Here is a 27724-nt window from a genome sequence, read left to right as displayed (position 1 = left end):
AGCTAAAATAAAAAATTATACTTTTTTCAATAGTTATTTTGGCTATTCTTGTCGGAGATACTCTTCGTCTCTCTGTGCATCTCAAAAACTTTTTGATTTTTTTATTCCTTTGGGTTTCACTCACTCGTCTCGGTGAGAGTTCGTTCAATGGAGAATGTGGGGAAAGCTGCTACCCTATTCTCTATGGCTTTATAGCACTCCCAGCAACTTTCTGAAAGCTTATTTGTGCATTTATTTATTTTTCATGATAATTATTACTATGATTGCATGAGTGCATTTTTATTTTCATTTGATTTTTGGTTCCAATTGAGACAGTCGGGTGTTTTTTTTTTTTTTTTTTTTAAAAAAAAATGTGCCAAGCTTTATTAATTACTACCTAACTTTCTCTGTCTCCAAATCTTCTTTTCTTGCGGGTTTATTATCTTTCCTTTAGTTGAAAGTTGAAACATATATATATAACTACTAGATGTGCTAATAATATGAGAGAGAGTAAAAAATAGGACCAAACTAAAATAATTACGAACAAAATAGCAATTAGTAGAATGATTGATTGAAAATATCTCAAAGTGTATAATTTAAAAATATGATTCAAAGAGTATAAAGAATATTGCAAATAGAGCATATAGTATTACAATATTAAATTGAAAAAAAGGTGCAAGATTATAATTGAGTGCAAAAGCAAAAAATTTATTACTTAATTAAAATTTCAAATTTCAAAGTTGTAGATCCACATGTCATCACAATACAATCCAATACCATTAGAATTACACAAACTTTATATATGCTGTAATGAGATGATAGAGCATATAGTTTGTATGAAAGTGAGCGCCAACAAGATAATAGCAGCTGTGGTGGAAGTAGTTCTCCAAGGAGTGCTGAAATAATCACTCCTCAAGTTAGCCTTTCAAGTATGGCAAGGAATCTTGTAGAATGTATTCAGGTTTTCACAAAGACAACAATAATTGGAGTTCATTTCTAAAATACAAATTTGTTCCTCGAGCTTGTTGACCAAAGTTGTCACTACATTGTTGTCTCCAAAAGTATGAACCAGGATCCCCTTTCGCACTTTGTCAATGTCTATAAGGAAATCCAATACACGAATATAATTGGTAACATAATGGTCCGATATATAGTGGCGTTGCTCCAAGGCCATGAGGTTTTGAAAAATAGACTCAGTATCATTGTCTAATGTTAAGCATGGTATTTCCAACACTTCATTTGTGAATTTCAAGTCAAATAAGCATTCACTTGAGCCTACCTTAAGCTTCACTCCTACCTCGTCCAACTGACTCGCACTGTACAAATGTATAACTACTTTGCAAATATTTCTTTTTTGTAGCCTTTGTGATTGAGGCAGAAAAAGGGTTCTTAACAAATCGGCAAAGTGCATTATTTTATAATTGAGATAAGAAGACATAAGGGGTTCATTTTGAAGCCAAAAAATGTCTCTTACCCAACCTTCAAATAATCCACAGGTAAGCTAAGTGAATGAATGGTAGTTTGAGTGAAATGCAAATGTAAGGTAACGTTGTATAATTCCTCAATAATAAAGAAAGGAAGTTGATTTTCAAGCAACAAAATGTCAATCGATACAATAGACATCAACCGTTGCAAAAATGTTGTAAGATTGTTGTAACTCCTCCATTCTTCAACGTAGCGTACGAGAAAAACCACAATAATGAAACTCGCAACCAGCAGGATCATTTTCCCATAATCATCACTGCTAAGTCCGCTAGTATGTGAATAACAACGACGACCACCTGCTTTCCTATACTTTATAATGCTTACTAAATTTTTCACGTTTAGCGCAGCTTTTTGCAAAAATCTCTTGAAATATGTCATTTTAAGCTTTTCCATGGTTTCCAATCTTTCATCACCGTGGTGAAAATGTCCTATTGACATAACCTTAGGAGTGTAAGCTTTTTCGTTCACTTTGCGAAGATCAGTTGGAACTTGAAACCTTGTAAATACAACATTCAGGTGATAAGAAGGGAGGCTCCGAGCTTTCTAGCATTTTTGTGATGTCATTTGCCAACATTCTGTCTTTATGTTCCATTTGACTTTCAGAATTTTTCATTCACATTTAGTATCAAATCATTTGTTGTTGCTTGAATTTCTGCACTTGCTGATTGTTCCATCTTAGCAAGTTGCCTTTCTTAAATTTCCTAATGACAAAGACAAGGGTCACTAGCATTAAAACGTATATTGGAAGATAGTTCCCATGATGCTGCAAAATCTCCTGTTGACCTTTTCTTTTCTAAATTCTAAATGTCTTTTAAATCCTGGATATTCACAGAATATTTAGAACTAAATTAGGATTTGATGTGATATCTGAAATGTCAACTGATGCTGGTGCAAAAAAAATAGAGAGAATGGTATAACCAGAGTAAGTAAATTAAAAAGAAAAAAGAGAGGGGGTATAAACCAATTATTATTAGGACTTTGACTAGGACTCCAAGACTTCCCTACCAGCCATGATGACCTTTTAGCCACTTCTTTGGATCATAGAATCCTTCTTTATTTCTTCCTCCACATCTGTAACTTCAATGGGCATGTATTTAGGATTAGGTTGCGGTGGCCGGCCTTGTAGACCTACGTGACATTGGCGTGCTATCACAAGCACTATTCTATTACTACTAATTATAAAGGAGAAAAATAAGTAAAAAATATTTGAAGAGCACGTTTAATACTATAATGATGAATATTATTACAAATAGGAAGCTGAAATGGAATTAGCATTCATATTTATTTGCTGGTGACAATATATGAATAAAAGCCTGAACCTAGTAAATTAGGCTAGCTACTTAAAAAAATAAAAAAAAATTAGAAAGAGAAATTTATAATGATCAGGGGTGAAAAAAAAAAAAAAAAACAATTTGGAAGGACCAATTTTTTTGTTTGTTTGTTTGTTTTTTTTTTTTTTTTTTTTTTTTTTTTTTTTTTTTAAGTGTAAAATTTAATTTAATTTTTTTTAATCTTTTTTTTTTTTGGGGGGGAAACCTTTGGCTTGGAAGGGCCAGGGGTAGCTTCACTCTTGCCTCTTCTCTTATTTTCACTTATCCCAAAAAAAATCTACTTCACGCAAGGACAAAGCATATTGAGATTAAACATCATTTTATTCATAAAAAAGGTGCTAATGAGTTTAATTGAAGTTTTGGAAGTGAGAAGTAAGGACAACATTGTTGACATCTACACCAAGTCGCTTTCTAAAGGTCCGTTTGAATCCCTAAGAGAGAAGCTTGGTATCATTTCTAGAAAATTACTTTAAGGGGGAGTGTTAAATTTGAAAGTGTATTTTCTAAAATTCACACTTATTAATTTTCTTCTTGTTTTGAATGACGTAGTGAAGAACTTATTTAATTTTAAATGTTGGGGTCTCAATTGCACATGATGGATGACACATGTCATTCTTTTCCTCTTTGCATTTCCACCCTACCACCTTCTATTTTGGCTATCTAACCATAATTACTCTTATTCAAACCACTTCATCTTTCAATACAACCTTACACATTCCTAAGGAACATTATATCATTTCATATACAAATTCGTTGTTGTTCCTATATCACACGAAAATTCATGCTTATTTTCTTAGTTAAGTGTTAGAATACTCTAGAACCATTCCCTAACCCTTATATATACCATAGGCATGCTTCCAAGCCTCTCATTCCATCATATCTCACCAAAATCTTCTTCTATCTTGTGCAAGTATGGTCTAACCTAAGTTTTTTCTATTGCTGCACTATTTCATAAATAAGAAGTATGTTTTTCAATTTAGTTTTGATCTTTTTTCTACTTTTGGTTGTGAGTCTTTGGGTTAGTGTAACTTTCCTGCACTATTTGAGAATCAGTTGTTCCTAATATTTAGACATCGTATTTCTCTACAAATCCACTGTTGGGGAAATATATAAGGAAATCCTTTTAAGTGAGCCCATAATATAACATGTTGAGATACCACACAACCCAAAGGCTTAAGCCTTTTCGGTTTGGGCCCAACAATACTATATAAACCATTCACTCACTCTTCTTACATCTCAGTAATGTGGGAATACCTCATAAGTGCGCTCAACAATCTCTCCCTCACTTATGAGTTTCCTCCACATTGACTCAACTCTCTATCGCTTATGAGTCTTTTTACATTTCCAAGATTGTCGCGCGTACCGGGTAGAAACAGACGCGTCCAAACACTCCTCCCAGGAAACTAACCATGGCTCTGATACCAATTGTTGGGAAAATACTTAGGAAAATCCTTTTTAGTGAGCCTATAATATAACATATTGAGACACCATGATTTGATTAGAAGTAACCCGTAAATAGAGAATATTACAATATCAACTAATTATGGAATATATGGAAAATATAATATATTTTTCATATATTCTAGCATCCCCCCTTAAACTCAAGGTAAAAAATTCTAGAAGCTTGAATTTGAAAAAAGAAAACGAATTTAAGTGCAGCCGAAGTTGATGGTTGGATCAAAACAGTGCTGGCAAGAAAGTCTGAAAGCTACAATCGAAGAAGGGAGACTATCCTTTAAAAGATGGTCGGAGAACCACAACTGACAATGATTGTCAGAGAACGGAAACTAGTCGTAAATCTTGTGAAGAGTTAAACCACATCGTGCCAAGATTCGCTAATGAACAATAAGAAAGGATGAAAGAGACGGCCGAAAAACGAAGATTATCCGTTACAAGAATTCCATAAGGGGCCAAACCGCAACTTACAATGATGGTTGGAGAGCAGAAACTAGCCGTTAATCCTGTGGAGGGCCAAACCGCATTATGCCAAGCTTCGCCAATAAATTAAGCCGCAAAATAGCCAAACCAAAATCCAAAAGAGGTTTTTTTTTTTTTTTTTTCACAAACAAAATAAGCTCTTCTTTCTTTCTTGCCGAACCAGAACTACGAAGAAAACAATCTTCGCATCTCAACACTTCTCAACAACACAAAATAAATGCTTCTTTCTTTCTTTCTGAATCAGAACCAGAAGTGTCGGAGGATGCCGGAGGTGGAAACTGAAGGATTCGCCAGAGAAGCTAGGACGTGGATCTGCCGTGAAGGACCTAAAAACAGCCATGGAAGGCGGGTGGGAAGCGCTGGGAACAGATCTGACGGTGCTGAAGTAATCACACCGCAAAAACCAATACAGATATTTGAAACCAAAACTACCATGACACAGAACCACCGCAAACAAAAGAAGACAGCACTTGTAGTACTCTTTGAACAAAACCCAAGAAAACCACAAGTGTTGTACGAGAGAGACAACCAAGACCTGTAATTTTTATTTTTATTTTTTTATCTACGGTCTCCAACATAGAAGAATTATTTGTAGGAAAAAAGACAAAAAATATATAGACTAATGGACGGATTTGTTCACTGATATATGTGAAGATCAGCCACAAATTAATTAGGAGAAAAAAAAATTGAAATTCAACCTGATCGAAACTGGCATTCGCCTGTAGCTTTGATATAGGCATTAAATTAATACTTATCTTAAAAACTTAAACTGATAAGAAGAGGTAAATTTAATCACTTAATCAATACTTTAACACTCTTTTTTATGTGTGGGCTTCGACTTTATTTTATTAGGTGATACCAATCACGTAAAATATTTAATTGAAATGAGAGGTAAATGAGACGTGGTTCGAACTCAGGACCTCTGTTCTGATACCACGTTAAATCGCTACTTGCTCAAAGGAAAAAAAAAAAAAAAAGACTAAATGGTGCAGATGGATCTATAGAAAGAATTTGGAGCCATCAGAGAAAGCTATGTGGCAAAAAGGATCGGCAGAGAAGCATAATGTTATATTTAAACCAGGTCCTATATATGCTCAAGTTCAAGAGATCCTTGGACTTGAGTGATACTTTTAGATTATGATACTTTTAGATTATGATTACTCTTGAGGGCAATGGGCGGAGGCATACTAAGAGGTGATTGTTGCGAGTTGATGGGATTCAAGTCAAGGTAGAGATTAATTGTTGGAATTTTGGGTGTGACTTTCACCTATCACACGTGTCTCAACAGTTTTCTTTTTACTATGTGGAATTGAAGACTCCTTGACCAAATTGTAATAGGTATGTATTCCTTATTTGTCTTGTATTAGAAGTACTAGACTGGCTTGTAGTAGTAGCCTTTTTGCCGACTTAGTGCTCTTATAAAAGAAGCCTCTTGTTTGCTACGAAAGTGTGTGCAAAAACAATCGAGAGAACCAAAAGGAAGAGAATTTTTTCTTTTTTTTGTTATTATTTTTCTTTTGGGTTAAAGTGATAATTGAGTGTATTGGAGCTTTGAGTTTGAGTGATTTTCTCGTCCTGTTACTTTTTTGTACTCATATTTTGATAGTGAATTTTCTTCGGATTGTTTTCACCAGTGGACATACCTCATATTGAGGGAACCACTTAAATCTGGTGTCGTGTGTAATTGATTTAATTTTGTTGTCTTCTTATTTTTCGCATCCCACGGATTTTGAGAAATATGATTAATTTCCTAACATCCACCATTCAATGATAAATTTAAAAAAGAGATATGCACGATAATAAAACCAAATATAAAACCAATTCTCCACAGGAATGCTAAAACAAATTAAGTCTAGAGGTTGCCTTTCAAGTATGCTCATGAGGCCTGAGGGGTCATCGGCGTATGCATTTAAATCTTTAATGGAGAAGGTGATAACTTCATGTCCGTGTACAAGAAATCTTAACCAAAGTTGCCTCATTCATTGTCTAACATATGTGGCGTACGTGAGGTTTCGACCTTGAGAACTAAATTAAACCATCAATTAGACATTTTTAGTTGATGCTTTTGCTTCTCTTTGATTTTTTTTTTTACGAGAAGTACAAAAATCACTTCAAACATCATAGCAATGGAGGAGGGTATAATAAACCAATGAAATAATACAAAGGAAGAGAGAGTGGCACATAAAAGATTATATATAAAATTCTACAAAAAATTCAAGCTTGTGATGCCATTTGTAGATGAATGAAAAGCCCCAAACCGACCTTTTTGCCCCTTTGGTACATGAACTACATATTTGTTGTGCTTCCAAGATGTCACAGGGATGGTTATGAAGGATGAATTTCTACTTTTGTTTATCAAAAACACAAATTCCTATGCCACCAAACTCTGACAGAAATATGGTTATGACAATAAAATAAAATAAAAATTTGTTTCTTTATTTTTGTACATAAGCATTTATTACTATTAGAATTACACAAACTTCAGATTTATTGTAATGAGATAATAGAGCATATAGTCTGTGTGAGAGTGAGCACTAGAAGGATAATAGCAACCATGGTAGCAGTAGTCTTCCAAGGATTGTTAAAATAATCACGTCTTAAGGTAGCCTTCCAACTATGGCAGGGATCTTCATAGAATGTATTCAAATCTTCACAAAGACGACAATAATTGGAGTTCGTGTTTAAGGTAAAAGTATTTTTGTTGAGATTGTTGACCAAAGTTGCCACTTTATTGCTGTCGCCTAAATTAGTATTGACCAGGATCCTTTTTCGCACAAGTAAATCCACATCTTTGGCAGTGTCAATTAGGAAATCCAATATGCGAATATAATCGGAAACATAACGATCCCAACGATAGTAAATTTGCTCCAAGGCCATGACGTTTCGAAAGAAACACTCTGCAGAATAATTTAGTTGAAAGCATGGTATTTCCAGCACTCCGTTTGTGAATTTTAAGTCAAATAAGCATTTGCTTGAGCTCACCTTAAACTTCACTCCTGCCTCGTGCAACTGGCTCGCAGTGTACAAATGCGTAACACTTTCGCGACGGTATCTTTGTGGTAGCCTATGTGGTTGGGGTAGAAAAAAGGTTCTTAACAAATCAACAAAGTGCTTTATTTCAAAATTGAGATCGGGAGACATGTTTTGAGTGTTGTACCGCCTAAAGAATGTAAAGGCAAGCTGAGTGAAAGAAGGGTAGTTTGAGTGAAACGCAAATGCAAGATTGTATAATTCTTCAATAACAAAGAAAGGAAGTTGATTTTCAAGCAATGACATGTCATCCATCAACTGTGACGTTAATATTGTAAACTCGTCATCACACCCCCATTCTGTAGGCATGAAGAAGATTAGGAAAAACACAATAATGAAGCTTGCATCCAGCAGGATCATTTTCACATAATTATCACTGGTAATTGTGCTAGTCTCTGCATAACAACGACGAACATCTCCTTCCCTATCCCTTATAGTGCTTACTAATTTCTCCACATTTAGCGCAGCCTTTTCTACAAATATCTTGAAATATTTCACTTTAAGCTTTTCCATAATTTCCAATGTTTTATCGTCATGATGAAAAGGCCCTATTGATATATACGTAGGAGTGTAGACCTTTTCATTCAATTCGCGAATATCATGTGGAACCCTATAGATACAAAATCCTGGTGACAAGGGAGAGAAGGGATGCTTAGAGCTTTTTAGCATTTGTGTGATGTCAATTACCAACGCTCTGTTTTGAAGTTCATTTCCGATTGAAGCATTTGCTTCGTCTTGAATTTCTGCACTTGTTGATTCCTCCATCTAGCAACTTGTTTCTTAAATTTCCTAATGACAAAGACAAGGGTCAATAGCATTAAGAACAATGGAGGATATAGTTCCCATGATGCTGCACAATCTAGATTTGACTGTCTCTTTTTTTAGTTCGTAGTTTCTTTTAAATCCTTGATATGCACAATATATATATATATATACCAGAGAGGGAGAGATTATCCCACTTGTGAAATTAAAAAAAAAAAAATTAGAAAAAGGGAAGGGTTTTCACCTGAGTGTAAGAAACTTAGAATACCAGACACGGACCTTGAGCTCTGGACTCCACCACCTAGAAATCCTTTCCTGACTAGCATTAGGGTTTCTAAGGTCTATTTAAAAGAGTTTCTAGGCAAGGTTTTATTATGGATTCTACTTTGAAATTATGTGTGCTAAGAGAAGGTTTTAAACCTAGATTGTTAATGTTATATCTCTCTTAGAGTTTTTAGTTCAACCATCGATCTTAAACAATTGAAGCGAACTAGAGTTCTGATTAAGGAGATCAAGAAGAACTCTTCAGAGGTTTTGGGAGAGAAGCAGACAAGTGACTCACTTATTATAATTCAAGAGTGTGACGACTGCAAATGTTTTGTGAGTATGAATATCTTGTAATTCGTTGTTCTTTGTAATTGAATTGATCTCTTGAGTTTGGTTACTCCGGTGTGATTTTTCTCTTTGAGTTTAAAGAGTTTCTTCTTCGTAACCAAATATCTGTGTTAATTGCTTTACATATTTGATTAATTGTATTTGTGTGGTTGCTTTGGAGTCTATTTATTATTTTCAGTAGGCTTCTTCATTCAATTTGCGAAGAACATGCGAAACCTTGTAGATACAACATTTATGTGGTAAGGGAGGCTCCGACATTTCTTCTAGCATTTGTGTGATGTCATTTGCTTGAATTTCAGAATTTTTATTCACATTTATTATGAAAGCCTGAATCTAGTCAATTAGGCTAGTTAAAAAAATAAAAATAAAAAATTTGAAAGAGAAATCTATAATGAGGGGTGGAAGTGGAATTGAACAAATTCTTCTATATATGGTTGTTCATATATATAAATGAATTTATTGAAAGGCTACCATAAATTTGCTAAAACTACATAAATATGGGAGCTTTCGTTTGTCATCTGCTAAATAAATCACTTGAAAAATGATTAAAAGTATATAATTACTTACCGACTTTGGAAGAGCTGTTCTTGTCTTCCCTCACCCGACAGTGGAAAAAGGCTTAGCAAAACCACTAACACACGTTTTTCCTTTTCTAAGCTTAACTCATATTCCGAGGCAAAAGAAAATAAATAGAGGGAAAATATAATTACTTAATGCCAATTATGCCTACCTCTCCGACCAAATTCACTTTGTTGTTTTGTTCTTTATGATTTGCTTGTGTCGGAGACCAAATGAATTCTTTTTATACTTTCTTCTCAGGTTTTTATTTTTTAACTCTTTTTTATACACTATGCCTACCTCTTACAATGTGGAGTTTTCTTCTGTCATTTTAAATGTGATATAATTTTTAAAATTATTATTAAATTTGAGATTAATATTATTAGATTTTGATTTAATAGTGATTTAAAAGTTACATTACATTTAAGAGGACACGAAAAAAATTCTAATCCTCCTTATAGCTTTACTCCATGCGAAGACCGAGGGTGCATTTAGTATGCTCTTTACCTATTTTATTGAAAAAATAAAATAATTAGTACTAGAAAAAAATGAAAAAAAAAATAAACAAGAGGCCACTCTCTCTTTGCCCAAATGGGGTGGTTGAATTACCCCATTCGACCACATCGGGTGGCAGAAACCATCTTCAAATAGTCATGGGGCGGTTCGACCATCATGTAAAGATAGGAAATTATTAACCGCAACTAACTGCTATTCACATATGTGGATAGCTGTTTTAGGATAAGCGGATGCACTTAATATGTATAACAAATTCATTAAAAAGAGAGTAAAAAAAAAAAGAGAGACAAAAAAGGAGAGGCCGAAAACAAAGTCAAGAGAAAAATCATTGATTACAAAGATAAAAGGGAAGTAAAAGAGAGAAATAACACAATTATTTCTTTTCTTCATCTTATAAGCTTTATTTTGAAATGCATAGCAATTAAAATCATTGACGTCTAGCTTGAGGCCTTGTCATCGGTTCAATTCCAATGGGAGGATGAGTTGATGAATAAAACCAGCAATCCACCAAAAAGATACTAAGAAAGATCAAATAATGCCATTAATTTCATTATCCAATGGCTTGTGTTCATGGTAGATTGAATCAAGAATGTATGCTACTATGGGAATGTTGACATCTTTTTTTTTTTTTTTTTTTTTTTTTTTTTTAGGCATGGTCCCCAGTCGATTGAGTTACCCTTTGAAGATGACATCCTATGCTATATGAATAGGATGTATGCTACCATGGGATTTGTCAAATGGGGTGAATTATGACACATGGTTCGGAAAACTGGTGTTTGGGATAATGCTTCTCCCACTTGGGTAAACTACTTTTCCCTTTTTCTTTTTTCATATAATTTGGTTATTTATTGGCCCAATCTTGTGATGTACCCATAAGAGGGACAACGATATTCTCTATTTCAAATAAAATTTATAATACTCATTACAAAGTTAGGATTTAAAATTAGTGCATCTAACAGTGTATTAACGTTGTATATAAAGTCATGTACACGAAGAAATGCGTCAACTTTATATTCTGACCATGAAATAGATACTATCCATTTTATTTGAAATGGAGATCGATGATCATATTCCCCACCAGAGAGCGTGTTAGCATCACCTCCATATCTAATGTAGCAGGCCTTACTAAAGGCCTTGACTAGCCTAACACCACTGATGGCTCCCAATGACCGAGCGACAATGTAGCTAACAGCCCACACCAGTGAAAACCTTATTATTCAAGTAATATATTTTTTGTGATTTAGTTTAAAATTGCATTTTTATTCTGTAAAATCGCAATGTCAAACACACTCTACATATCACTTTTACATGTGTTCTGTAAACTACATCAATCTAAAATTAAAAATTACAAATCAAAGTAGAGCAATTCAACACAATGTTTATCTTAAACTGTTATCTCCATGACTCTGCAGCAACTCTGTTTGAATTAAAGTGGACTTCATCTTGATCTTCTACTTCATCTGATAAGCTTGTATCATCAGATTGTTGATGTTGAGATGAACCATTGTGAACCACCAGCTTCCTTCTTATCTTCTCCCACATCAGTAGCTTTGTCTGGATTGACTCGTGCTCTGTCTGCATCATCTTGATCGATCATGTACATTAACACTTTAGACTATCACCTCCACTCTTTATCTTTTTATAAGCCCACAAAGCTCACGCCTGCATTGCAAATGAAAGATATATATATATATAATGAGTCTAGACTCAAACACATTCCATGACTTTCAGCTTTTTATTATATATGTGGTCTGGCATGATACACAATAAATTAATGTCTTTCAAAATTTGTAGGACGTCTGGCCCTTCTTGGGCTTATGTGGGCCGTGATGGGTACTGTGGGCTTTAGGAGTTACTAAACGGGCACACTACATGCGATGTCCTAATTAAGATGACAATTTGCGTTTGTGTGTCGAATTCGAGTTATATCGAAGTATGTGTATAAAATTATATAGGTTAACTCAAACTCAGCCCATTTAATATTCCAAGCGCGTGTCAAATCCCTCAACTATAATTCACTAATTTTGTATTAGATTCACATATCATGTAAAAATTGTCGACCCTAACCCAAATTACATAAGCAGAGGAACATGCTGAAAGCAAAGGGGCAACATTTAACTTAATTTCCTCGTGAAGAGCAAACAGCTGGCACACACCACTTCTTAACCATTATTATAACGTTTATATAGATCAATAGATCATGCTGTGGATAATTGCTTATGATCCTCCCACAAATTATTACGCATCTTAAGTATTTAATTTGGTGCAACTTTTGATGTCATTTAGGTTTCCGTTTAAGGTTTGTTTAGTGAAAACTATAAGCCATCTAGCTCAAATGATGTGCATGGAATCAAATTTTTTGGTCTCCACGACTGATTTCGATTCACTACAATTTTTTTTTTTTAAAATTGTAAATTCTCAAACTAAGCAAAGTCAAGCCGTTTCTTGAATCGAACGGTATAAAAATTACTATTTATTTAAAATGTGCCATGTTACCGAGGCATAAGAAAATAATAATAATAATTCCCTTCCATTTTCTTTTTTTTTAAAAAAAAACTTTTGAATAAACATTTTTTCTTTAGTAAACCAAACTACAGTTTTTTTACTAAGGCCTCGTTTGATTCGAGGAATAACTATGTCATTAGGAAAATGAATAACTATTATCGAAAAAGAAATGTTAGAGGTACCAAATTTTTTACCAAGAGATGTGTACCAAGATGATGTGAAGCTTATTCATTAGAGATGATCAAAACAATTAATAAAAATAAATGTTACGGGTACCAATGAATAATCTCTACGTACATCATCTTGGTACCAATCTCTTGGTAAAAGATTTTGTACCTCTTGCATTTCTCTTACTGGAAAATAGAAGAAGGTGAAATGGAATAGCTATTCCTATTTAGTCGCACCAAACACCGTAAAAAACGATGTACACCAGAAGTAACGAACCTTAATTTTAATGAGAAGCACAAAAATCATTTCAAACATGAGAGCAATAGAGGAAGGTATAAACGGTTAAAGAAATAAAATAATACATAGAAAGAGAGTGTGACACAAAAAATATTATTCATAAAATTCAAGCTTGTGGTGCTACCGGTAGATGAATGAAAAGACTCAGACCGACCGACCTTTTTGCCCCTTTGGTACATAGAACTACATATTTGTTGCATGTGCAATTGGTATAATTGTGGATTGAAAATATCTCAAAGTGTATAATTTAAAAATATGATTTCAAAGAGTATAGAGAATATTGCAAATTTAAATTTTCTAAATTGTAGACCGCAATCCCACAAACCTCAAGCTCCTAAAACAATAAAATAAGCCAACAATACAATGTTATCACAATGCAATTCAATTCCATTAAAATTACTCAAACTTTAGATCTACCACAATGGGATGATAGAGCATATAGTTTGTGTAAAAGTGAGCACCAGCAAAATAATAGCAGTTACGGTAGAAGCAGTTCTCCAAGGAGTGCTAAAATAATCACGTCTTAAGGCAGCCTTCCAACTATGCCAAGGATCCTCATAGAAGTTATTCAAACGATTACAAAGATCAAAATAATAGGAGTTTGCTTCTGAAATAAAAATTTGTCTCCAAAGATTGTTGACCAAAGTTGTCACTGCATTGTTGTCGCCTAAACCGTTAACCAGGATCCTCTTTTGCACAAGTAAATCAACATCTTTGGGACTGTTGATAAGGAAATCCAATACACGAATATAATCGGTAAAATAACCATCAAAGGGATAGTGCAATTGCTCGAAGGCCATGAGGTTTCGAAAAAGAGACTCAGTATTATTGTGTAATTTTAATCTTGGTATTTCCAGGACTCCTTTTGTAAATTTTAAGTCAAATAAGCAATTGCTTGAACCTACTTTAAACTTCACTCCTGCCTCATCCAAGTGGCTCGCACTATACAAATGTGTAACTTTTATGCCACGGTTTCTTTGTGGTAGTCTTTGTGATATCGATTGAGGCAAAAAAGAGGTTCTTAACAAATCAACGAAGTGCCTTATTTTCAAATTGGGATCGAGAGATATTTTTTTACTGTTAGATCGTGCAAAGAATCTGATGGCAAGCTCAGCAAAGGAAGGTAAGTTTGAGCAAGATGCAAATGGAAAGTTGTATAATTCCTCAATAACAAAGAAAGGAAGTTGATTTTCAAGCAACCGAATGTCCTTTCTTACTGTAGAAATCAACCGCGGTGTTAAGTCGTCCTCACATGTACTCGTCCATTCTTTAGGCTTGCATGTCAAAAAAAAACATAATAACGAAGCTCGCATCCCCCAAGATCATTTTCACACAATTGTCACTGCTAAGTTTGATAGTCTCTGCATAACAACGACGAACAGCTGCTTCCCTATCCCTTATAATGCTTACTAAATTTTCCACGTTCAGCGCAGCCTTTTGCACAAATCTCTTGAAATATGTCACTTTAAGCTTTTCCATGGTTTCCAATCTTTTATCGCCATTATGAAAAGGCCCTATTGATATAACCTCAGGAGTGTAAGCTTTTTCATTCACTTTGCGAAGATCACTTGGAACCCTATAGATACAACATTCAGGTGATAACGGAGGCTCCAAGCTTTCTAGCATTTGTGTGATGTTATTTGCCAACGCTCTATCTTGATCTTCCATTTGACTTTTAGAATTTTCATTCACATTTATTCTCAATTGCTGCTTGGTTCTGCTCTTACCGAATATTGTTCCATTTTAGGAAGTTGCCTTTCTTAAATTTCCTAATTAATGACAAAGACAAGGGATACAATCGAGCATTAAAAATATGAGATATATATACTTATAACTTCTGTACAACTCCAACAGTTTTTTTTTTTTTTTAAATTAACAATTAAATATATAAAACCCACGTGTAAGAAAACATATTCAATGGTTAATTAGTTTGAAAACAAATTGTTAAAGTTGCATGTACAACAATTATTTTTCTAAAAACGTATTTCCCATGATGCTGCAAAATCTCGTGTGGACCCTTATCTTTTCTAAGTTGTAGGTATATATTAAATCCTTGATATTCACAAAATATTTAGGACTAAATTAGGATTTGATGCGATAGCTGAAACGTACGTCAACTGATGCTAGTGGAAGAAAAAGCAAAAAATAGAAATTCTTATGCATAGCAAGATCGAGAAAGGTACAAGTAAAAAGGAGCCATGCTCGAACAGTTTAATTATGGACAAAGGAGGAGTCATGAACAAGCACTACATATTCTATAACTATTAATTATAAGTTGAGAAAAATAAGTAGAAAATATTTTAAGGGTACGTTTAATACTGAATGATGAGTATATATTATCAGAAATACAAGAAGTTAAACCGGAAATGATCATTCTTATTTATTCGTTGAATAAATTAAACTCTGAATCTGCATGTATTCCAAAGTCCAAACATGACCATTTCTATTCATCAAATCATATCATGAGCCACATAATCCCATCCTGTTTTGTGTAAAAGTGCAAGTGCATAGCTGCTTCAAATAGTTATTTTATATCGATGATTGATTTTCCTATTGATAGGGGCATCAAGTAAATTAGGATAATTAAAAAATAAATAAAAAAGAAAAGAAAGAGAAATTTATGATGAAGGGTCGAATTGAACAAATTCTTTTATGGTTCATATATATCTAAATGAATTTATTGAGATGCTATAAATTTTCATAAATTACATAATATAGTTCGGAGCTTTTGGGACGATATCCCCTTTCAGCCCCCTGTGGCTAGTGTGGTGCCTCGAATGTAAGACTATATATAAATGTTTGAACGTGATTAAAAGTATGTCATTACTATTAAATCACCACTTATTCTAAAAGTTTAAGTTGATAGTGAGCAGTAAATTTAATCACTCAATCAATATTTTAGCACATTCTCTCACGTATATATACTCAAACTACCTTTTAATAGATAAGGCACAACACGTGAAATATTTAATTAAAATGAGGTAAATAATAGAATTAAAGTTCGAACTCAAAACTTTTGACTTTAATATCATGTTAAATCATCACTTATTCTAAAAATTTAAGCTATAAAAAAAAAAAAAAAAACACTTAATTATTTAATTAATACTTTAACAATTACTTGACTTTGAAAGAACTCTCCTTGTCTTCACTGTCACCCGACAGAGGAACAAGGCTTTGGCAGAAGTAGAACCAAGGCTTTAAGCTTAACTCAGTTTTCGAGGCAAAACAAAATAAATATAGAAAACAAAGAGGAGCCAATTTATGCTCGCCTATCAGATCAAGAATTATCTTTTTTATTTTTTTATTTAATGGCAGACCTTTCTTTATGCTTTGCCTCTCTGCCTTTATTCTTTGGATTTTATGCTTCCGATCGACTGAGAGGGTTGTGCCGTACGTCATGCTTTTGATGTTAGCGTTAGAATATAATTTAAATAATTAAATTTATTTATTTCTTTTAATTTATGCTTTTGAGATATCATAGTAAATGTCTTGAATTCGAGTACTATCTTTGTTAATTCATTCTTAATTTCAAATAAATATTTTATGTGTTGGGTGTCACATATTAAAATAGAATTTAAGTTCATACGTAAGGAGAAGTGTTAAAATATTTATTAAATAATTAATTTTTTTTTTATTATCTTTTAACACTTTAAGATAAATAATAATTTAACATAATATCATTGTAAAAGCTGTCTTGCATTGGAACTTATTTCATCCATTCACCTCCATTTCAGCTGTCTCTCCAAAGCCTTTAATTTGCAGCATAATCGACGACAACGCATCTCCTGCTTGTTAAGGAAGAACCTCAGCTTCTGCTTTATTTTCACGCATCATGTGACGTCCGGAGCAAAACGATGCTGTTTTGATGCAATATGATGGTAATTATAGAAACACTTTGAGGGCCATTGCCGAGTTTGCTTGTTTGATCTGAGAGGATGTTTGGGTATGGCAGATTTCTCATCAATACGCGTCGACATCTGGGTGGAGAATGGGTTATAAAAGCCTGAAACGAAACATTGTTCGTAGAGAGGCCATTTTGACGAAAAGTCAAAAACTACGAAAGCCTTGAAAGAGTTACAAGGTTTAAATAAACTAATACTCTGAAAACAGCCAAAACCTAGCTATATATTTAGCCATTTAGGACCCTGATTTGTTAAATAGTAAGGCAGTAAGACAAGACTTGTCAAAAATTGTCATTGAAAATCAGACTTGTCAAATTGTCATTGTAAAACTTTGAGTTGTTACAAATTTTAATTCTACGAAATATATAATTGTTATGGATAGCAACAATGATTCTATTGAGTGCTAGAACTTCAATATATATAGTTTATTTATTTCTTAGATATATTATTTTATATTTTATCAATATTTTAACACTCTCCCTCACGTGTGGGTTCAGACTTCCTTTTAATAGGTGGGGCTCAACACCTGGAATATTTAATTGAAATGAGAGGTAAATGAGAAAAACAAGGTTCGAACTCAGGACTTTTGCTCTGATACCATGTTAAATCATCATTTATCCCAAAAGCTTAACCATGTTAAATCACCACTTATCCCTAAAGTTTAAGTGGTAATTTAACATGGTATCAGAGCAGAGGTTCTGAGTTCGAACCATGTCTACTTCATTTACCTCCCATTTTAATTACATATTTTACTTGTTGGGCCTCACCTATTAAAAATGAGTTTGAACCCACACATGAGGGGGAGTGTTAAAGTATTAATTAAATGATGGTAACGGCAACGGCAACGGTTGTGGGCCGCCAGTGATGGTAACGAGGAGAGGCCGCGGGAAGCGGCCTCGATCTCCACACACGGCAATGACGCCGCTGTGCCTAGTGGCGTCTCCGAAACCAGAATGTTTGAAGGAAGAAAATTCCTTTACTCCAGCAAAAATTTGAAACACTTTCACAAGGCAAACATTTGATTACAAAAAATACTTGACACCGAAACCATGCCGGTCACGAAAAGGGCTAGCACCAACTTCATGCAGGTTAAAACCGCCGGCGAATGGCTTGTGCAGAGAAGCAATCGGCCATGGGTTTCAAAAAGCATTGCATAGTGGGTTTTACAAGGGCAAAACGGTAAATACATGGGTTTCAACCAAATGTTCGTATGTGAACATGAACAGAAGCAAAAGTTCAGCAAAACAGTTCAGCAACATTTCATGAACAATAAAACAGAAGCAAACTTTAATTCACAAAAAAATCTATTCGATTCAACCAAAATTTTATGCTGAGCAAATTGGCATAGAGGCAGGCTTTATACCACATGTTAGCATAAAATGCTAAATAAATAAAAATAAGTAGCGGAATGGAATATAAATACCTCCAGCCATTTTTGCTCAAACATATGAAGAAACTTTGGCAATAAACAGTAATTTTGCAAAAGAAAATTCTGCAACTGGCAGAATCAATGAATACACAAGATCTTTTTTCATCTCTACCATATTCTTAGCAAACTATTCAATCCGTTTGACTGTTTGAGTGTTGCAAACTGTTCACTAGGATACATGTCAATGATATATGTCTCAAGTAATTGGTTATCCAATGTGATAAGTTAAATTGCTGAAAAATCATTTGGATAAAAATCAAGGGTAATTGAAACTAGAGTCTTTTAGTGAGATCATAATATAGCATGTTAGAACACCGTACCACTTAATCTAAAAACTTAAGTATGTGGGTTTGGGCTTAACTGCTCAATTATATTATATCAATCACTCACACTTGTGACATTCTTTTAACATTGCCTATAAATTCTTAAGGTATTCTGCCAAGCATATTTCTTCAAATTTTGTAATAATATCAGCTTTTGCTTTCAAAATATGATAACTATTTTTTTTAATGACCGGAAACCTCTCAAAGACAAGGTTATTTCGTGTATCCATTCCTATCAGCAGGGGCGGCAGAATCAGACATTTAAGTGTGGGGGGACAAAATTTTAAAACATAAAAGGCTGGGGTTAAAAATTTAGTTTTTGGGGACATTTCATAGAATAATCATAAATTTTAAAGGAAATTTTAAAACTTTAGAGGCAATTTTAAAATTTTGAGAGGACATTAGTCCCCAGAGGGCATACATACTTGTAGGGCTGGCAAAACGGGTCACCCGACACGACCCGCAACCCGTTTAGCAAAGACCCAGACACGACACGAACACGATAATTTCACGGGTCACCCGACACGACCCATGAACCCGTTTATCATAATGGGTCGAATCGGGTCGACACGACCCGTTTGACCCGTTTAGCTTAAAAGTTTTTTAAAAAAAAAAAAATTAAAAAAAATTATTATTATTATTTTGGGGGGGTTTTTTTGTTGGTATTTAAATGAAATAATAAACATTTATAACATGGGAATATATGATCTGGTTGACCAAACTATAAGATGGCTAATAATAAGGCTACTGGTATTGGGTTTATCACTGTGTCAAGAAGCACAGTGATAACCATGTAAATATTGTGTCTCTTATATATATATTGATGATGTATTTGGTTCTCTCTCTTTGATAATTGTTTATCTTCAAAAACTAAGGTATATGATAGAATCTTCAGTAGCAACTTTTGAAGAGTAAAAAGATGAAGAAAGATTAGAGTGGAGAAGAAAAATATTTTTCAACATATTTGATCAAATTATTTCCATATTTGATTCTTATGTTTAAATGATTGACAGTCCACAAACCAAATAAAAAACCATCCAAACAAGAATCAAAACAACTACAAACAACAAACAAAAAGAACTACCCAGACTTACTGTACAAAACAGAGAGTCCCATTGACAAAAAAAAAAAAAATCCTGCAACTCCACTTTCCGCACAGTTACTTGTTGCTTGCAGACTTATAAAAACTTCCCAAACCCCTGCCTTTGAAGATTGCAGACTATCATTATAACATGAAACCTAAGAAAAACCCAAGGCCAAGCATCACGATTATGATTTTAATACCCACAATAATGAGGCTATAAAAAATTTAAAATGGAAATCAACTAACATATTGGCGGACTCGGCGGTACCGGATGTGACATCGGTCGAAGAGAGAGAGAGAGAGAGAGAGCGGCAAAGAGACAGGGAGAGCAGAGACTTGAGAGAGAGAGTGTGTTGAATGGGTTTAGTTTCCGATTGGGCCTCGCGGGAGGAAGAAGAAGGGGCAGTAGTAAGGAGCTGAAGAAGAACTGAATAAGAGAAGGGCGGCGGCGCGAGGACTCAGCGAGGCTGAAGGAAAAATCAAAAAAGAAAAAGTTAGGGTTTTCAATTTTCTCACTTTTCCGGTTTTGTTTGTGTTTTCAACTTTTCATTGTTTTGATTCTTTTGAGTTTTGAATCTTTTGTTTTGAACTTTTCACTTTTCAGATCATTCCTCCATTCTCCCAATTTACCATTCGGCCATTCTCCTTTTTCTTTTCTTTTTTTCTTTTTTTTTTAAACCCCCCCCCCAAAAAAAAAGAAGAAGAAGTTAATCGTGTCTGGCGAGTCACCCGTGGGTGACCCGCGACCCGACCCGCAAGAACAAGACAAACGGGTAGACCCGTTTATGACACAAACCCGCTAATTTTGTGTCGGGCTGTCGAGTCGTGTCAAAATTGTTAGCCCTACATACTTGATACTTCCGCCCCTGCCTGTCAAGTTAACCCGGAGCCTGTCAAAGTGGTTGCAAAAAGTTATTGTGTCGAGAGGTAGGCGTGTGCAAATGAATTTGCCACGTCGAAATATTAGCTTTGCATTTATCGTCTTGATAAGAATCCCACGTGTGCTATCATATTGTAGGACAAATGACGTTGTGGCTATGATAAGTAGCTAGACTACGAGAAGCATCTATTTATAATATTTTATGATATGACCTGGTGGCTATCACAAGTCCTATTTAGGTGGAGGGGGTAATTTCTATTTTTGTTTCTCTATGTAAAACTATATATATTATTCATAGTTTCGATGTATTTAATTAAACGAATAAAATCTCTCAATTCTAATTCATTAATTTTAGGGAAAAATACAATTTAGCCCCCCAAACTACCATCGATTCTCCGGATAGCACTCCAAACTACCAAAGCTTGCATTTCGACCCCCCAAACTACCAACTGCTTGTTTTTGGACCCCATCCGTCAGTTTGTGCCGTTTATATAGATGGAAATTAGTCATGTGCCGTGCACGTGACTCTTAAGTATAGAAAAATTCGCAAATGCCCTTAATTTTAACATTGAAATTACTAGATTGCCCATATTTAAAAAAACAAGTGTGTGAGTAATTTAGGTGTAGAAATTACAGAAAATGCCATTCATCTTCTTCGATGGCGCGGCATCACCTGCGACACCGACGTCACTCGCCGTGTCAACTCCGTCAACCTCTCCAACTCGCAACTCGTCGGGCCATTCCCGACCTTCCTCTGCCGCCTCCCCTCTCTCTTCTCTCTCTTAAACAGCCTCATCACATTGCTTGTCATCATTGGAAATCTCCAAAATGAAGTCTCAAATCTTAGGAAACGGCGCCGATCATAGCGGTTCAAGTAGTGAGCGCTTCTCATTCAACAAAATCCTCCAAACCCAAGAAACCATCTCCGTCGGAATGCAGGTATATAATTTAATCTTAAAAAAAAAACAGAGCACAAATTCAATGTTCATGGATCAAAGCTAAAATCTGAAACCACATAGAAGGCGATAAAGACAAACCATCCAAACATATTTCCTAACAAGATTGTTTTGCTGCCTTGGAAAGTGAAGATGCTGATAGGGGAGAATACAAAGCTAAGAAGACATGTTGAATACTTCAAATCACAATTGAACTGATTCTTACGTTTTCTTTGGAAGGATTTTGTGTTATGTCCATGGGTGCATTGCTGCATTTTGGTTGTTAGATATAGAGCTCTTTCGCACATATTTTTTTAGGATTGGAGAAGCAGGTGCAAGCATGCATGGGCATTGCGCACGTATTATTAGTTTCCTCTGTTCTTCCCTGTTTTATAGTGTGTGAATAGAGGACCATTTCTCAGCTTCTAACTACCAACTCTTTCCATAACTGTCAGCCCTGGGCTTCCCCTTCAGCTTCAACCGGTCAGGAACGATTCGTTCCGAGGAGAAGAAAAACTTGTTCTCCATTGAAGGACCTGCTGGGCTGCCGGGAGGCAACGTCGAGCGGTGTCCTGCTCTGAGCTACTGCGCTAGAATGAGTCGCCGACGTGTGGGGTGACGACTTACGAAGGAGTGAAAAACAAGAATAAAAAATACGGATGAATTTCAGATTATACGAGGGGTATTTTCGGGCTTTTTAGCTAAAAGAATCATGTTCCGCGCATGTGACTTGATTTCCGTTCACTTAAACGGCACAGACTAACAGATGGGGTCAAAAAAACAAGCAATTAGTAGTTTGGGAGGCCGGAATGCAAGCTTTGGTAGTTTGTGGTGCCATCTAAAGAATCGATGGTAGTTTGAGGGGCTAAATTGTATTTTTCCCTTAATTTTATTTTGAGTTAGCATTAAATTTGCGAATTGTATAAAAAATTATCTGCTCTACTATATTCATCTAATTTAAAGGATATTAAAACATATTGTTTAGTGATTTAAATGGTCGAATTGAACCTCTATACCAAAGTCAAGCATGCTAAGCCACGGGACCAACCGGGTCAGTGAAAAGGGAAACAGATCCTCTACAGTTCAACTAAACTAGAGAGTATCTAATTAGTTATAAGTGTTTGATTATTTTTGTCTTTTTATATTTTTTATGACAAAAATATCTTTACACTATAACTAACTAAATATTCTCCACTGAACTGGAGAGGATCCTAATACCGGTAAAATGACCCATTATTGGTAGGTTTAGGTTGCCCTCCATAAATTGGCGTTGATCGTGATGGGCCTTAAGGGACCCAAATGTTGGCCTCACAAGAGTCCAAAACCTCATGTTCAAATGTTATTTAAGCGGTTGGAGAAGTCACTTTATATTGCAGATAGGATCGGTATCCATTACTCCATTTTATATAGAAAAGTCGGTATCTTCAAGATTATTATTATTTTTAAATTTTTTTTTTTAGCAATTTTCAACCCAAATTAATAGTAATTTGGACATTAAATTGTGAAAGAGCCTATATGAAATCTAATTGCCCAAATAAATTTTGAGTTGTTCGGCTAAATACTATAACGCGTAAAAAACTGTTGTAAAATTTTTCACCACTCATTTATTCTCTGGTTGGTAGTTAAGAATGCTTTAACAACACAAGAAAAGATGTGTAAGTAGAGTTTTACTGGGGAGAGTTGAGAGCATTTGTTCTTTTACTATGGACTTAGCAAACGAATTTGGAGGGAGGCGATGAGTTCTTGTATGAATTTGAACACGTGTGTTGAATGGGAAGATGTGATTCAGTGGAGTATTAATGCTTTACAAGGTGGTAGATTAAAATTCAGTTTCTGCAAGTTCAGTTTTGGAGTTGTTATGTACCATCTGTGAGATCAGAGAAATGATACTCTATGGTAATACTCTGAAAATAGAGCAAGTTATTGTAGTCAAAATTAGGTGGGAGATTCGTGCAAGAATTACGGCAAAATGAAGGTTTAAAGTGTCTGCTAAGAATTTAGAACTAAGTCGAATGTGTAACCTATCACAAAAGATAAAGTTTGAGTATTCTTCTATAAAGTTTTTATTCATAATAATAATAATAATAATAATAATAATAATAGATTGCTAGAGATCCTTATACAGTGTAGACAATGTCTTAAAGTAGAAGAGAGGCAGTAATTAACAATATTAATTACGACATTCAACATTAACAAGGAGATTAATGACAATCAATACTACATTGATCACCATCAACTGATACTGATTGCGTAGTAGACAGTAGTCCTACTCAAGAACTACAAATCACAGTGCTATTAGTCATTCTCCAATCCCAATCAAAATGAACATCAAAATGCAAAGCATTCTCTTTTTCTACCAGAAAATTAATATATTCCTTTTATTGGAGACCAAAATTAGAGTTTGGGACTATGTTACTTTTCTAGCTACCTAACTAGTGCATCCATTGTTTTTGTGTTTTATTCAATACCGTCACAAAAAACATATGTAATTATCACATGTATTTTGAACATATGTAATTTTAATAGACTGTTTTAAAATAATTCATAATGTGGTCAAACATGTTTCTTTCTGCATGCTTTACAGATTCGCATAATTAGCCAAAACCCATTAGGAAGAGAAAACATTACTTGTATACAATATCATGAATATATATATATACACACAACGACAAAAGTGATTATATTTTTTATTTTTCTAATTACGACAATTAGTCGCTCAAAATGGTGTTGTCCTGTAACAACTAAATGTTAAATTATTACTTATCTCAAAAGTTCAAGTTGCTAGGAAGAGGTAAATTTAATCAATACTTTAACATTTCTTCTCACCTACATGTGGGCTCAAACTCCATTTTAATAGGTGAGACCTAATACGTGAAATATTTAATTGAAATAAGAGATAAATGACAGAGTCAAGGTTCAAAAGCGTATGCTCTGATACCATATTAAATTAGTATTACTTATATTAAAAGTTTAAGCTTATAGAAAAGGTAAATTTAATCATTTTAATCAATACTTTAACACTTCCTCTCTCAAGTGGACTCAAATTCCCTTTTAATAGGTAATGCTCGACACGTAGAATATTTAATTGAAATAGGATGTGAATGATAGAGTCAGGGTTCAAACTCATAATATATGGCTCTGATACTATTTATATTATCATTTATCTTAAAAACTTAAACCGATAAGAATAAACAAATTTGACATGTATCCAAGCTTCTATTACATTGGAGGAGACAAGAAAGCAATGGATGATGCGCAATCGATCTACAAAGATAAATAATTTGGAAAAACACAATTATTTATTTTCTTCATCTTATAAGCTTTATTTTGAAGTGCATAGCAATAAAACACAATTATATTTTCCAATATGATGTAACAAATGACGTCTAGCTTAAAGCACCTGGAGTTTTAATTAACCTATGCTTGAGGCTTGTCATCGGTTCAATTCCAATGGGAGGTTAAGTTGATGAATAAAACATGCAATCCACCAAAAAGATGCTAAGAAAGTTCAAATAATGCCATTAATTTCATTATCCAATGGCTTGTTTTCATGGTAGATTGAATCAAGCATGTGTGCTACTATGGGAATGTCGACATCCCATCCTATATGAATAGGATGTATGCTACAATGGGATTTGTCAAATGGAGTGGATTATGACACAATGTCTGGTGTTTAGGACTATGCAAAACTGTTGTTTGGGATAATGCGTCTCCCAGTTGGATAAACTACTTTTTCTTTTTTTCTTTTTTGTCATTTTTTTTTTTGTTATTTATTGGCCCAATCCGACGCCTGTGTTTTACCCATCAACAGGATAAGGATCATTTCTATTTCAAATTTTATAGTTAAGATTTAAAGTTAGTGTATCGATCTAATAGTGCATATGACGTTAATGTTAGCATGTCTTTCAAAAAAATTTAAATGATGTGAAATTATGTACACCGTTAAATGCAACAATTAAATCACCAAATTATGACAGAAATATGGTTATGACAATAAATAAATAAAAAAAGTTGTTTCTTTATTTTTGTACATGCGCATTTATTACTACCTAATTTTCTGTCTTCAAATCTTCTTAATTTCTCACGGGTTTATTCATCTATTGCAGGCCTAACCACTGAACCATGCATTAAAGGTTTTTATTTTTCCTTTAGTTGAAACATATATATATCTAATAAAATATGAAAGAGAGAGAGAGTAAGAAATAGGAACAAACTAAAAGAAAATTACGAACAAAATAGCAATTGGTTGCTTAATTGATTGAAAATAGACTACAACTCCATAAACCTTAGACTCCTAAAACAATAAAATGTTATCACAATGCAATCTAATACAATTGGAATTACACAAACTTCAGATTTATAGTAATGAGATAATAGAGCATATAGTCTGTGTGAGAGTGAGCACTAGAAAGATAATAGCAACTATGGTAGCAGTAGTCCTCCAAGGATTGCTAAAATAATCACGTCTCAAGGCAACCTTCCAACTATGCCGAGGATCCTCATAGAATGCATTCAAATCTTTACAAAGACGACAATAATCGGAGTTCATGTCTGAAAGAAAAGTATGTTTGTTGAGATTGTTGACCAAAGTTGCTAGTGTATTGCTGTCGCCTAAAGTATTAACCAGGATCCTTTTTCGCACAAGTAAATCCACATCTTTGGTAGTGTCAATAAGGAAATCTAATACGCGAATATAATCGGAAACATAACAATCCAAACGATAGAGAAATTGCTCCAAGGCCATGACGTTTCGAAAGAAAATTTCTGAGGGATTTCCTAGTTGAAAGCATGGTATTTCCAGCACTCCGTTTGAAAATTTTAAGTCAAACAAGCATTCACTTGAGCTCACCTTAAACTTCACTCCTGCCTCGTGCAACTGGCTTGCAGTGTACAAATGCGTAACCCTTTCGCCACGGTATCTTTGTGGTAGCCTATGTGGTTGGGGTAGAAAAAAGGTTCTTAACAAATCAACGAAGTGCTTTATTTCAAAATTGAGATCGGGAGACATGTTTTGAGTGTTGTAACGTCTAAAGAATCTAAAGGCAAGCTGAGTGAAGGAAGGGTAGTTTGAGCGAGATTCAAATGCAAGATTGTATAACTCCTGAATAACAAAGAAAGGAAGTTGATTTTCAAGCAACGACATGTCATCCATCAAATGTGACGTTAATATTGTAAACTCGTCGTCACACCCCCATTCTGTAGGCATGAACAAGATCAGAAAAAACACAATAATGAAGCTTGCATCCAACATGATCATTTTCACATAATTATCACTAGTAATTGTGCTAGTCTCTGCATAATAACGACGGACATCTTCTTCCCTATCCCTTATAGTGCTTACTAATCTCTCCACGTTTAGCACAGCCTTTTCCGCAAATATCTTGAAATATTTCACTTTAAGCTTTTCCATGGTTTCCAATGTTTTATCATCATGATGAAAAGGCCCTATTGATATATACTTAGGAGTGTAGACCTTTTCATTCAATTCGCGAATATCATGTGGAACCCTGTAGATACAAAATCCAGGTGATAAAGGAGAGAAGGGGGGCTTAGAGCTTTCTAGCATTTGTTTGATGTCAAATACCAACGCTTTGTTTTGATGTTCCTTTCCGATTGAAGCATTTGCTTTGTCTTGAATTTCTGCACTTGCTGATTCTTCCATCTAGCAACTTGTTTCTTAAATTTCCTAATGACAAAGACAAGGGTCACTAGCATTAAGAACATTGGAGGATATAGTTCCCATGATGCTACACAATCTAGATTTGATTGTTTCTTTTTTTAGTTGTTCTAAGTTTCTTTTAAATCCTTGATATACACAAATTATTTAGATCTATATATATATAAGAGAGGGAGAGATTATTCCACTTGTGAAATTAAAAAAAAAAAATAGAAAAAGGGGAGGGTTTTCACGTGAGTGTAAGAAACTTAGAAAGCGAGACACGGACCTTGAACTCTTGACGCTGCCGCCTAGAAATCCTTTCTTGAGT

At 34.4% G+C, this 27724-nt stretch overlaps 2 protein-coding genes and 1 pseudogene across 2 annotated transcripts; all 3 read right to left on the bottom strand.

The window, feature by feature from the left end:
* Window positions 1–7220: 7220 nt before the first annotated feature.
* Window positions 7221–8528, bottom strand: LOC133881331 (UPF0481 protein At3g47200-like). The gene has a single exon (XM_062320253.1). It carries the CDS (start codon window positions 8526–8528, stop codon window positions 7221–7223), a length of 1308 nt encoding a protein of 435 aa, XP_062176237.1.
* A 5069-nt stretch (window positions 8529–13597) lies between these two features.
* Window positions 13598–14852, bottom strand: LOC133881330 (UPF0481 protein At3g47200-like; annotated as a pseudogene).
* An 11242-nt stretch (window positions 14853–26094) lies between these two features.
* Window positions 26095–27399, bottom strand: LOC133881328 (UPF0481 protein At3g47200-like). The gene has a single exon (XM_062320251.1). It carries the CDS (start codon window positions 27397–27399, stop codon window positions 26095–26097), a length of 1305 nt encoding a protein of 434 aa, XP_062176235.1.
* Window positions 27400–27724: the final 325 nt, after the last annotated feature.

The sequence above is a fragment of the Alnus glutinosa genome, chromosome 11 (genome assembly GCF_958979055.1).
Source record: "Alnus glutinosa chromosome 11, dhAlnGlut1.1, whole genome shotgun sequence".
In the NCBI taxonomy this organism is placed as follows: domain Eukaryota; kingdom Viridiplantae; phylum Streptophyta; class Magnoliopsida; order Fagales; family Betulaceae; genus Alnus; species Alnus glutinosa.
The sequence above is the reverse complement of the archived record's forward strand: the minus strand, read 5'-3'. Positions and strand labels throughout refer to the sequence as shown.